Source organism: Eubalaena glacialis, chromosome 18 (assembly GCF_028564815.1).
Source record: "Eubalaena glacialis isolate mEubGla1 chromosome 18, mEubGla1.1.hap2.+ XY, whole genome shotgun sequence".
NCBI classification, from domain to species: Eukaryota; Metazoa; Chordata; class Mammalia; order Artiodactyla; family Balaenidae; genus Eubalaena; species Eubalaena glacialis.
The window spans coordinates 27,535,566-27,549,573 of record NC_083733.1 but is presented as its reverse complement, the minus strand read 5'-3'; the positions used below and the strand labels follow the sequence as shown (position 1 = coordinate 27,549,573).

Here is a 14,008-nt window from a genome sequence, read left to right as displayed (position 1 = left end):
GATACACTATTCCGTTTCTTTCCATTTAGTTTATCTTGGAAGTTGTTCTAAATCAGTATCTATAGATGTCTTGTTCTTCAAGTGCTTATTGTAAGCCATTTCACAGCATGAATGTATGGGATGTTCTTTGGAAAGAGTTCTATTTTCATACCATAAAGAAAGAGAAATGTCACCATTAAAAAAGACACAAACTAAGAACAAATTTACAAACCAAGAATATAACATTTTATTCATTTCCGGATTATGAGTATTACACAGCATATACATATATTTAGATAATATATAAAACAAAGAACAAACCATAGGAAGAAATATCGGTCTGAAATTGCCTTTACGGGACATCTTTAATTCTGTAAGTTCATTGTAAATGTATCTCCCCACACACCGAGGCAGGCAGCAAGATAAACTCTGGCATTCATGTATCAAAGGACAGCTTATGCCCCACTGTACTTACAATGCACGGCACGGTCACTGGTAGCCACGACCAGGGACGCCAAGGAGTAGGTAAAAGAACCGCAGCACAGTGAACTAATATAAATATTTGTTTTTTGCATTGTCCTCCAGATAGTTTCCTTTTTAAACTAAGAGTCACATCCAGGGTCTATCCCTTGAGTTGCATTCGAGTTATTGCTGGAGGGGAAAGAAAAAAAAACAGAACAAAGGCATCAGTTTAAGTTATTAGAAAACAGACGGTCAGTGCCACTGACCCCCTACCTCTAGTGACACTCAAGGGGATGCTGGACTGTGGAGAGATGCATATGTGTCACCAGTGGGCAGGCATGTAAGCACCCATCGTCGTGTCAGAGGGGACAGATCAGCTGATAGTAATTTGGGGCTGATGAAGAGGTTCAGATGAAGATATTCTGCAAGGAAGGCCTGGGAGCAGGAAGCAGCAGGATGCCCCCCAGGAGGGACAGTGTCACTTCATGGAGGTGAGACAGCAGTAACAGAACATTTCATGGGATCATTCCTGATTCAGTGCTGGTGGTAGAAGACCTAAGACCTTATGATGTAAAAGTCCTCCATACTCCATGTCAACAGAGAGAGGCTCTGCAGCTGAACTTGTAGAACAGAGCACTTTCCAGGGACACAGCTTCTCCAACTCACTGTCTGGCCTTCCTCTGAGGAAAGCTGGCTTACCTTTGCCTTATTCTGAACTGGGAGATACAGTTTGAACTCCGCTGGCAGTTCGTCTTCTGAGTAGAGTCTGTCTGAGAAGTAAACCCGTCGGATGCGGCAGTTTGCATGGATCTGTGGATGCAAGACTTAAAATAAGTCTCTTAAAATAAGACACAAAATATGATTGTCCTTCCTCTTTTCCTGATTTTCCTCGAGCCCCCCGCATGGTGCTGTCAAAGCTTCACCTCTTTGGCATCTCCTCAGCGTGGCTTAGGGGTAGATTCTGACAAGAGGGAGATTTTACTTGCTGTATTCTCCCACTGTATCTGAGCAGATTCCTGAGTAGGTCCTGGGCCTCTCTGAGGTGAAAGCCCCCTGGACAGTGACTTGGGAACTTTAGCCAGAAACCCACACTGTTCTGTCACCTGGGTCACAAGCCAGTAACAAACAGAGCCTAGACCCCTCTCCCATTTGGGGCTCCATCTGGAAAAGGAGCCAGTACCTGCACCCTGAGGGTCTCAATGTAATTTGTGCCATATGCCCGCCGAGTGAAGTCTGACAGGTTGAACTGAATCTGGTTCCATCCGTCATCCAGCCGCATGGGCATGGTACAGATGAAGGGTTTGACCCTGGTGGTGCTCTGGTAGTTACTTGCCCGAAACCGCCGACGCACATTCTTGTCATCTAGTACCTATGAAATATAGAGAAGAATCACATTAACTCCATCTTGGAAGAAGCAAACAACCCTGATAAGACAAGGACCTGAAACTCCCACAGCCTGGTTTCCCAAGGCTGAGACCCAAGGGAGAATAAACAAACCAGATACAGGTCACACTGGATGCAGACGGCCCGGAAGTAGCTAGTTTATCTTGTCTGTTGCCAAGACAACACCAGCTGCTTATGACATATGACACATGCATCAGGCCCCCAGACCATAGCATGATTCCATAAACATTCTTCCCTTTGAAAACTTAAAAAAGCTAGACTTGAGACCAACAATAGCCCAGTGTTAAATTGTAACTTCCCAAATGGACACTATTCTAACCCTCAAGCTTTGAACTCCTGTAGCTATTGATTAGATTTTCTAGATGCTTACTGCTTCTTTTAAAACTTGGCATTAAACTTTGATAATACCAAAATTATGCCATAATAATAATGGTTGCATCAAGTATACAGCAGAGGCAGAAAAGAATACATACAAAAGGATAAAGATACTTTCCTGCGGCCACTTTTTTCCTATAAATTGACAGGACACCTCTTTGGTATAGCCAAGACTGTAGAGATTCATGTGCACACACTTACCTGTACTTCAAAGGTAAAATATTTCTTCAGGTTTTTGATAATCATGACAAGGAAGGGAAGTTTAATTCCCAATGTTTTCTTTGGGTCTGCAGGACATGTGATATATGTGGTGCTGTAGAAAGAGGAAACACCAATAAACACACTACTTATCTTTTCCTTTGTGGTATGCACAGCCATAACACTCAGTCCAAGAGGATAAATTGGAAGGCAGATCTAAAAGATCCAGATATGTCATCCAATGATCCCTCAACCCTTAAGTTAAGCTAATGCGTTAAAAAAAATGCTGGACTCTGAAACAAAAGCTTAACATAGCACTAGACATCAACAATAAAATATCTGAAAAACAAAGCCAGACCCATGGATATGGAAGTTCTTCCAGTGAAAAAAGATTTAATTCTGGTCTAAGAAACTATCAAATGATAGAAAACCAAAACTAAGACCATTGTAACACTGAAAACTACCCTGGCCACCCACTGGATGATTACTGTAAACCCATACCTCCACATAAACACATCTGGGTTAAATAGTAATAACTAAGACTTATACAGCACTGACTAAGTGCTAAGCAGGTTTTAAGTGTTTTATACACATTCACTTATTTAATCTTCACAATAATTCTATAAGGAAGATGTACTGTTATTATCCCTATTTCACAGGTGAGGAAACTAAAGCCTGGGGGATTAAGTAACTTGCCCAAGGTGAGCTCCAAGTAGCAGAGCTGGATTCACACCAGGCAGTCTGACTCTGCAGTCCATGCCATTAACCTCTATGATGTACTACCTCCTGGCATTCCCTGTCTCTGGGAGAACATAGTGGCAACCTACCTGACATTTGTTCCTTCAATCTCTAGCACCAGGGACTGGATGTCATTATCAGTGATTCTTTTGATGTGGCCATTCCGTACCTACAAGGGAGGAAATTAAACTGGTTAGTACTGAAATATCGACAAATAACTCTGTTAAGATTTTGAAAGCTGAATGGGACTATTTAAAGCAGCGGTCCCCAACCTCTCTGGCACCAGGGACCGGTTGTGTGGAAGACAATTTTTCCACGGACCGGGGTTGGGGGTGAGGTGGGATATGACGGCTCAGGCGATAATGCGAGCGATGCAGAGTGGCAGATGAAGCTTTGCCGGCTCGCCCGCCGCTTAACTCCTGCTGTGCGGCCCGGTTCCAAACAGGCAGCGGACCAGTACCGGTCTGTGGCCCGGGGGTTGGGGACCCCTGCTTTAAAGAAAACCACAGTAGCCCAAGGGGCATAACACAGAAGTCTGTGACGCCATATGTTAAAGCTTATGTGAAAGTAAGCCATGCTATTACCTCTATACAAGGCCCAATCAACCACCACAGGAATTGCAGGCAATTTGGCAATCTATAAATCAGGACAAATTTCTTCCCAAAGAAATCAACTCAATTTAGATTCAGCCAACGTTTACCAAGCGTCTACTATACACTAGGAACATTCCTAACAACAACGAGCTCAGTCCTAACAACAACAACAAAAATCGCAAGGTCGTTGGTGTTGTTTCCACTTTACAGACGTGGACACTGACACTCAGGGAGTGCAGATGACAGACCCTAGGTAAGAGGGGCAGGATTAATGACCAGGCTTTCCACTGCCCTACACTGCCTCACATAGTTCTCTGGCCAGAAAGGCCAAATGCTGAGTGTCACTGAGAGGGAGGGTAGCAACCAAAAAACGAACGTATTACTACCCCAGGTTTACTCCTACTTCATGCTTCCTTATCTTCTTTTCCCCAAGTTTCTACTTTTTCAAGTATGAATTCAAGCCCCATCTGTGCCACACACAGAAGCCTTCTTTAGCATTTTCACTCTACACTGACCTCTCTTCTCTCTGATTCATTTTTCTTGCTCATGTAGCCTAGACTACATAATTTAGCACTTCATCCTATATTGTTTTGCATTGTTTGCTGCATATGTAGGAGGAATATGATGGAGAGGAATCAATATTCGATATGGATTCCTCCTCTCAAAACATATTTAGGAAAGCACATTATCTTCAAGCATTACGCCCAAGCACCTTATATGGACAGAGCAGAGACATGCAAAGGCACTTCTGAGACAGGGCTGGACTGTTAGGGCTGAATGTATTAACACATGAAAAAGATCAACCAGGTTTAGAACCAGATGCATCAGAATGACAAGCATGTGGTCTTTTTCTAGGTATAGTGAAAAGGGCTGCCTGTGCTGTCATATTCAACAACTCATCATGTGGCTTTCCATGAGACTTGCATATGGGGAGAGAATACAACGTTAAGTCTGATAGTTGTATTGTTCAACACAATTATTAATAATATGGCATTCTGTCTTTAGACATCAGCCTCTGTGTGCTCTGTTCCTGTTAATTTGATCCACTTGTGGTGTGCGTGGTATTCCCCAGGTAACATCTGATATCACTGCCCATCTTTTTCTGCCAGATGCAACTGAGTCTTGTCTCCTCAAAAGAGTATAAGCTGAAGGGTAAGGACCAAGTATTAAACATCATTTATATGTTCTATAATGCTTAGTACTCTGCTAGGCATAAACTAAGCATTCAAATATTTGCTGACTTCTGGAATTTGTCACCCTAAGAGTTGGCACATATGAAGAGATTCAAGAAGGATTTTTTAAAAATTCCTGAATAACATATCCACCATGGGCTATTATGGGAAGCCAGAGATCCTAGGGTATATCACAAAGCCAGTGAGGTTACCAGCATAAAGAATGCCTTCCCACAAATCATCCTTTGGTACCCATTGTCAGAGACAGAATACTGGTTGGATGGGCCCCAGATCTCTGCCAGTGTAGCATTTCTGGATTCTCAAGTCACAAACATCACACTGAAGTGCTTCTCAAACAAAGCTGGCGACATCCGATGCCCTCCTGCTTTGAATTCTGGGCCTCTTTCCAAGGGAGATTAAAAGCACAAAGACTTGGATCACAAAGACTTGTAGCACATGCCAACACTGCCCACCTCATTCCCCATATAAATGCTCCCAAAGTGGCAATATTCCTCCTCTATTTGCTAGCCCACAGCTGCTGTGGAAAATCATGCAGACTTCTTGGTAAAGGAGGAATTCATCAAGAAATTTTTCCGTACACACATTGATAAGAGCTGACAGTATCCCAACAAGATGCAAACACTAATTTTATAACAAACCACTAATTATTCTCTATAACTTCATTCTTTCTTAAAAAGGTACCAAATGCAACAAACCAAACAGATGGTTAAATTGAAAGGATTAAGTAATTAGGGTCCAAAGACTACTGTTGCTAAAAGGCAACACGTTGCAATTTATCCAACATTGTAAGTGGGACCTCAGATCTTACATCCTGGAAGGTCTCTCCGACCACAGTCACAGGAAGCCTCCCTCAGCTCCAGAAAACCCAGCCAGATTTCACAGGGAGGAAATGTTAGGACATTTGCCTTCTGCCCGTCTCAAAGTTTATAGCACTCCAGTAAATGTGACTACTCAGGTCTTTACAGAAGAAAACAATGCCTTACACTGCACACACAAGCCAACAGACTAAAAGCCAAAACAGACTTTGTGTATTCTTACACGTCTGTCCCAGGGGCAAACTAACTTTCAGTTGGACTGTCAGTAACTTAAGAGAAATTTCTTTCACAACAAACTACCACACTCACAAACTTAATTCTTAAAAAATTAATTAACGTAGCCCGTAAAACATGAGAACCCAGAGGGGGAAAAGGCAGCTTTTTCGAAGGAATGCCCAACAGTCTCTCTAGAGTTTTAACCTGCCTAGTGGCGAGAACAGTCTAAATAGAGCTTTGCCCAAGGAGAAAGTTCAGTCCTCAAAGAAGAAAAGTATTCTCATATCACAAGCTGCCAGAGCTTTAAAATCAAATTAAGTTGATTTCTTAGTGAATTATGATTTTTCTTCTTTATTAAGTTCAAAGGGCTGTAAATACAAATTCACTGGAAGAAGAGTGGAGTGGGGCCGGGGGTGCAATTAACCAGAGATATGGGTGGGAAACGTCCCCAAACCTCTCTCTAGGCTCTAAAACTACGATCAACGGAGAAAGACAGGTGGACAATTTGGGGCAAGGCCTCCCAACCACCCTGGCAATCTGGCTGTCACTGCCTTAAGTTGTAAAGGTCTTCCAGGAAGCAAGCCCCTCCCCAGTCCAGCTTCTGACAAACATGTATAACAAGACACATGGACTCAGAAAGCATCAACTTCCTTTCCTTAGCTTCTTCCAGTTCAGAGGCCACTAGGCAGGCCTGGCTTTGAAATGAAGATAAGATGAACTGGTCAGCATTTATTGCACATGGTGGAAGTAGGTTTTATTTTACTTCCCTCTCTAAATTAGAAAGTGCCTATTGTTTTTGACTTGCTAATTTTTTTAATTTCATGACACATTCCTGTAGTGTGGCCTATGAGTGTTTTATTCCTCCAAAATAATGATAATAAATAAAGCCAATCTTACATTCTTAAATTTCATGAACTCCTCCCCCCCCCAACCCCCCCCCCAGCCCCAACTATGAGGTGGAGTTACTTTAGAAGCTTCAGAACCCAGGCTACTGGCAATTAACAATCAGAATGGTTCTCAGCCTCTGCAGGCACCAAGAAGGGAACCCTCAAGCCCTTTTTTGCAATCACTCTCCCAGGCTTTCCATGGTTGCTGGGACAACTAATAAAGAACACTGATTTTTTTTTCCCCCAATGTAAGCCCCAGGGAGGAGGGTCAAAGCTGAGGGGGGAAATACTACTGGGATAGGGGGGAAATACTACTGGGATAGGGAGGAAGCTGGCCAACACTCTGTATTTCGTCAAGTGCTTTAAAAATAACACGAGTTGTATCCGTTCCCTACTCCCACCTTTCTTTTTTGTGGCTCCACCCACTTATCCTGGCAGACAGCTGAGCCCTCAGCCATCTGGCATCCTAGTCTTAATGACACATGTTCCAATTTACATTAAGCCTTTAGAGCTGTCCATTTCAGCAGGAAAGTTTCTGCCCTGAGCTAGGGGCTGGGCTCTAAGTCAGAAAACAGGCAGAGGGAGACCTCTGTGGGGAGAGCTGGGCATAGCTCTGTCTCAAGGCCTGGGCCTTATAGGCTCCAGTGGGTTAAAGGCTTCTCTCCCTTTGCGGCACTTAACAGGGACTATCCAAACAGCAGACAGGCAACTTTGGACATTTACAAACAGCCCTTTAAGTTAAAGTAAGGACAATTATATGTATTGCTAACCAGTCTCTTCCTAAGAATGCCTTGAAAGGGCAAGTGTAACTAAAACCCAGGCCTTTGCCCAATTATAGTAAAAGCTATTTTTTGGAAAAATGAATAACATCCTCAGATTGACCCAGGGATAATCTGAAAAAAATAGTTTTAGTACTTTCATGTCCAAATGCTCTCAATTCTACTACTAGAAATTTAACATGTACCAACAAGGTTTGTTAATTAAAAGTTAAGGTGTGGGAACTTTTCTTCTGGAGAGAGACTTTGTTCATTTTTAAAATTAGGAACTGGGAATGGGAATCTAATATTTTCCAGCAACAACCACAAAAACTCTGGTTCTAATATTTCGTTTGGGAATGCGGAGGATCAGCAGCAGAAAGAAAGAGAAGCTTGTATGAATTAACAGTCTCATGTAGTAGACTTTTAGGGTATTACCAGTAAAGTCTGAAAGTTACATGTTTTACACAGGCGTAAGTGAGAAAAGAACCTCCTGGTATTTTCTTTACAAACCAGAAGTAATGTTTACATTAAACATAAAAAGTCCTTTAATAATGTAGTATTTGCTGATCCCAGAAGTTAAGGGAGCATTAAGAAATCCCTAATTTCTGCTAAACTCTTGGTTTGAAAAATTACAAAGGTCTCTATCAGGAAGCTTACCGTCCAGCCAGGAATACAGATCTTGAGAAGCTAATTTCAAGTATGATGAGAAGGAAGTAGAGGTTCTATAAGTGGATATAAATTAACTTAACCTGAGGAAGTACCTTTGCGCTGAGACGTAGAGACTAATGAAGATGGGTAGGAGTGGGTCCCAGCAGAGGGGCCGGCAAGTACAAAAGCCTAAAGCGGGGAGAGAACAGACTTCTTTCAGTTCAGTAGGAGGTCAATACTAGAAGGGGGATCCTGTGGGACGTCAACCTGGAGAACTAGTTAAGCAGGTACCAGACCACAGTCTGTGTGGCCTTAGAGCCATGTTAAGGTTTTGGATTGGGAAAGCCATGGTACACTGACTAAATTATTCTCATTTCAGAAGTCTGGAGTTACTGTACTTCCTATTCCTAGGCATCTGAATATCGGGCTCAGTTATAAATTTTTCACTTACTCTTGAGCAAATGCCTCAGTTCCCTGCCCTATTTAATACTGTGTGCCATAACTGTTGCTAAGCATTTATATACATCTTCATTTAATCTCCATAACCATGAGAAGGAGGTGGATTACAAGATGAGAGAACTGAGTAGTTGAGTACTTGCCCAAGGTTACACACCACAGGACATATGACAGAGCCAGGACGCAAATCCAAGGTGTCTGACCACACTCTGGCACTGGGGTTTCAAAGTAAGATACTATTCTTCCCCCTAAGGAACCTGTAGTCTAGTGGGAGATATACAATAAATAGGCAACTGCCATTCAGCGTGATATAGAGCGCCACAGGAGCACAAAGGAGACATAAACATTATTTCATTGGGAACTTAAGCTGAGATTTGAAGGATGAGATGGGAGGAGGTGCTGAGAACTTCAGAGTGTCAGATAAATGCAGGTATTGCAAATGTAGCCACACCCCCAAAATGAATTTGCAAATTAACTGTTATTATGAATATGGCATTCACTCCTCATATTCATAAGGAGACACAGAGCCTAAATGAAGCCAAACCTAAGTTTTCCAAGACTGCTCTTCAGCGTAAACAAATAACAGAAATTCTCTCTCCATAAACTCAGGAAGAAGAATAGTAAAATTTTGTGAAATCAAAATATGTAACAACTAAAAACAGGCACTTATAGCCAATATGTACCTACTAGCAGAGGGCAGGGTCATTTCTAGATAAATGTGGACAGTCCTTCCCTCCCTCCATCAAACTTTGCCCTTATTACAACTTTGCCTTATTTGGAATCATGGGAGTGGGGAAAATGTCTTCTCTTCCCTAACTTTGTATCTCCCCAAATCTACACAATGCCTGTCACTTAGCTGTTGCTCAATAAATCTTTGATAAGAATATCAGTTCCCAGTGTTTCCCCTTCTGGACTGGATTCCCAACACTTTCTGAGGACTTTATAATACAGCTGAGTAAAGGAACACATACACCAAAGCCTATGGATCTGGCCCCAAACTTTCCCTTTTTTCCTCCCTTTCCTTCTCTTGCCTCAAGGGGGAAAAATTCACAGATAAACACTTTTCAATCTAGTCTAAACAAGAAGAGTAGAAACATATAATTGACTTTTACTATTATGAGAATTTTGCTTAAAATGAATGTTCCTCTAAAGGTTTTCTTTGCCAAAATGTCCGCTTAATTTACTCCATGTAACCCTGCCAGTTGATCTAACAATGTTTTCACACAGGTTTATGTCATTAGGGTACCTACCATCCGACCTCTAGTGGCGTTGTTAAGGGACACAGTGCACCATGGTTACTTTGCTTTTATATTCCGTGTGCAAACATGCTGACTACTCAAAAAGCTGCATTTGAAAAATAAAACACACTACAAAAGATCAAGCCCGGAAGGGTTAAAATGGGGCAACTCTGATCAAAGTTTCACCTGATAGAAATGCTGAGGCCTCTCTACCACTGGAATTCTTTGTGTTGGTAAGTTCTCTGACCTGCTCTGAAAACCTCTCCTCCTAGATCAAGCCCCATTCTCTATATCAATTGCCTCATATCGACACTTTGGTTACAATCCCAAGTTCAACTGGCATACAATCCACTCTCTCCTTGCCTTTGGACAGTCCAAAATTAAGTCAAGCCACAGCTGAGAAGCCATCATCTTTACAAAGTTCCCAGGTACACTCATTCCGGGTTCTCTTTGTAGAGGTACAATTTCGGAGTTTAAAGTGTTTTTTATTCCAATGTAAACAAAACCATGGAACTGAAAAACTCAGTAAAATGTAGGAAAACAGTTAAGGAACTGCTCTCTTGGGTAATAAGTAACTCTTGGCATTAGCTCTAGTTTGTGGACAGAATCACTGTGAAAGAGGAGAGCTGGTCAGATTTCTCACACATGCGTAAGGCCAAACTCATTAAATTCAGATCTTTCAACTATCTTATAAAAATGACATTGTGAACACACCATCCCCAAAGCTGCTCTCAGAAAGCAGAATTCCCTAGTGGCAACAGGCAGAAGGCTGTCCATGTTCTCTCCTAATCTCTATGTGGCTCCAAACCTTCATCTGTGGATAAGGGAAGACAGGGAATTGTTCTGAGATGATATCCAAAATTCTTGGCCTCATTACCAATGAACTGCTTATTTAGATTATCCTACATTCTTCTCTATAAAAACAGCATTCAACATACCACCTCTCTCCATTTTCCCCGAAGGACTGAAGTACTAAGGTTATACCCTAAATCACCTGTCTTCCAATGTAGAGTGCTTTATATTAACTCATATTCAAAAAAGGGTACAGATGACTGGGAATTTGCATGAGAAAGGAAATATGAAAGTAATTAAATGCAGACCAACTCATAGATTGCTAGGCACACATGCCCCCAATCAACATCTCCAAAAAGTGAACAGGGTCACCATCTCCCAGAGTCAGTGGAAGTTATCATCTAGCGGATGCCTGAATAAAGATGATGAGGCTTGTACTTGGCGTTCAGCTTGTTAACCCAGACAACACTTTATCACCATTTTGCAATTTCCCTAATGGAGATCAGCCACTGAAGGCAGAGTACAGACCCCAAGTCACAGTGAGTGTGGAGCAGGTGCCAAAGGCCACCGAATTCCGGCTTGGTTGGGATCAGTGGGAGGAAGGGAGCAAATGAATGAAACACAAACATAACTGAGTTCTGGCTGTGCCTCTATAAGGGGGCCTGGAACAAAGGCTCTGTGTCTAGTGCCCAGCACAGTGCCTGGTACAACACAAGATATCAGTAAATATTTGTGAAATCAGTGAACAGCGGTTCCTTTCATCTGCGCGTTCCCGAAGCAACCTCACGTGAGTTTACACTTTTCATGCCGTGAGACGGGCACTATCGACCCCACCATATAGATGAGGAAACCGAGGCTGAAGAACCAACTGGCCCAGTCAAGTCTGCGGCGAGGGACCACTGTCCTAACCACACTACTGCCGCAGGACACTTAAACCCCAGGCACGCCCACCCCACAATGCACCCCCCGCTGCTTACACGACGCCCCCACCTGGCGCCTCAGTCACGTCAGGCTGGGGACAGGGGACAGCAGAGACCGCCCGGCCTCCCCCAGGCCCCAGTTCGACACAACTACCCGCTACCCCGGGCCCAGCCCCAGGCCCCCGCCCCGCCGCCGCCCCCAGCCCCTGACCTTTTTGTCCCAGATTTGCAGGGGCTTGCTGCCAATGCTGTAGAGGATAGAAAGGAAGCCGCTCTGGAACGTGTTCTTGAACATCTCGCCCGCGGCCTTCTCCTCAGCCGCGCCGAAGCCGACCTAAATATGGGCACCAAGTGGCGAAGGCAAAACAGGGGGCCGGCCCTGGTCCGAAGAAGGGACGCTGCGCTCCTGACCTCCCGACCGGTAGCCACAGACTGCTGGACTTGGACGCGGGACGCTGCGTCCGTGAACTTCAGCTCCAAGAAGAACTAAGCCACCTCAACACAGAAACCACAGCAACTGCCGCCCGCGCCGTTCTCCCCTCCTTAAATGGAGGCGGCGGCCGCCCGCCGCCTGTGATGGATCCCTCCGCCCACTTGAGCCCGCCCCCTGAGAGAGCTGAGCCCAATCCCGCCACAGGGCTCACAGACTTCCTGTTCCTTCCGCTCTTAAGCCCCGCCCTAGTCCCGCCTCCTCGTGAAAAGAACTCCTTTGCCAAGGGACTATTTTCCCATCGTTGTCCCATAGCTGCTTTTAGAAAGCGGAAGGAGACAGGATTATAGACTATGTTGTTAGCGGCTACGTGGTGTCATGGGAACCTGGCGGGGGTGGGGTCAAAGCGCGTGAAGGCCAGGCCCCGCCCCCTAAGGGGCTAGGAGGAGTTACAAAGGCAAAAGAAAAGTGAGGCAAGGCACGGAAGGTGGCTCGGATAAGCTTACCTGGTGTCCTGCGAATGACAAATAAATACTTGTTGGCCGAGTACTGGATAAGGTTAAAGCAGCTAACCAGTATTGCGCACTAACTGTGCTAAATGCCTTATAGGCATCATTGCTTTAATTATTGACAGGATCGTTATGAATACTCCACATAACTTGTGGGATGAAGTCAAAGCAATACTTGGAGGAAAATTTATCGCCTTAAATGCATTAGAAAACAAGGCCTGAACATTAGGATAAAAGCAGAAATTAATGCAATTAAAATATAGTTGAGTTGGTTGAGTTGAATAAACAAATTGCTTTTTTAAAAAATCAATTCTTAGAATTTTTTTTTTTATAAATTTATTTTTATTTTTGGCTGCGTTGGGTCTTCGTTGCTGCTCATGGGCTTTCTCTAGTTGAGGCAAGCAGGGGCTAATCTTCTTCGTCCCAGTGCACGGACTTCTCCTTGTGGTGGCTTCTCCTGTTGTGGAGCACAGGCTGTAGGCGCACAGGCTCACTAGCTGTGGCACGTGGGCTCAGTAGTTGTGGCTCATAGGCTCTAGAGCGCAGGCTCAGTAGTTGTGGCACACAGTCTTAGTTGCTCCGTGGCATGTGGGATCTTCCGAGACCAGGGCTCGAACCCATGTCTCCTGCGTTGGCAGGCAGATTCTTAACCACTGCACCACCAGGGAAGCCCTAGAACATTTTTTAAAAGACATAAAATAAGCTATGGTATTTCAAGTGTGGAAGAAATCCCAAATGTTGGAAACCAGTCACTCACTGAGCATTTACCTGGATATTACTCTGTGTTCAGGCCTGTGTTGGGTATTGTGGCTGACAGAAAAGGAGTTTGCAGCTAACTTCACTGTAACAACTAATGTCATCATTGTAATAACTAATAATTCCTAACATCAATTGAGCATTTATTTTGTGTCAGGCATATAATAGAGTGCCTTAGCCTTTATTAAATCATTTAATCCTCATGGCAATGCCGTGAACAGTCCAACCAGAATTTCCAGACAGAAGGAAAAATATGGATCTTATTACAGCAGAAAGCCAAAAATGTTTATACAAAGCTGTTATTTTTGGATGATTTCTGAGGACTCTGTGTAATTCAGGTCAGTGAATAATTTATCCCTTAAGGTTATTAAATTTTTCAAAATATCCTAGGGGGAAACACAATTACTGTACATTAGATTTTCATGTGCACCTGAGTCTATTGCAGGATTTTTAAATTCTGCTCTCTTGAACTCAGACAACACCAAATGCTGGTTAGGATGTGGAACAACAGCAACAGGAATCCATTGCTGGTGGGAATGCAAATTGTACAGTCACTTTGGAAGACAGCTTGGAGATTTATTACAAAACTAAATATACTCTTGTAGGATTCAGCAACGCCACTCCTTGGTATTTACCCAAAG

At 43.5% G+C, this 14,008-nt stretch overlaps 1 protein-coding gene across 1 annotated transcript; it reads right to left on the bottom strand.

Annotated features, from left to right (window-relative positions):
• Positions 1-202: 202 nt before the first annotated feature.
• Positions 203-12,204, bottom strand: CFAP20 (cilia and flagella associated protein 20). The gene is made up of 6 exons (XM_061173301.1): positions 11,884-12,204; positions 3,246-3,325; positions 2,422-2,533; positions 1,622-1,810; positions 1,141-1,251; positions 203-630 (listed from the first exon to the last, which is right to left on the bottom strand). The coding sequence occupies exons 1-6, from the start codon at positions 11,965-11,967 to the stop codon at positions 625-627; spliced, it is 582 nt and encodes a 193-aa protein (XP_061029284.1). The 5' UTR covers positions 11,968-12,204; the 3' UTR covers positions 203-624.
• Between the last annotated feature and the right edge of the window lie 1,804 nt (positions 12,205-14,008).

Bases quoted from the DNA above. Each gene is read 5' to 3' on its own strand.
- CFAP20 (XM_061173301.1), bottom strand. From the start codon at position 11,967: ATGTTCAAGAACACGTTCCAGAGCGGCTTCCTTTCTATCCTCTACAGC. The intron at 2,534-3,245 runs GTAGGTTGCCAC...CTCTTTCTACAG, and splicing joins ATTGAAGGAACAAATGTCAG to CACCACATATATCACATGTC. The intron at 1,252-1,621 runs GTACTGGCTCCT...TTGCATCCACAG, and splicing joins TTGAGACCCTCAGGGTGCAG to ATCCATGCAAACTGCCGCAT.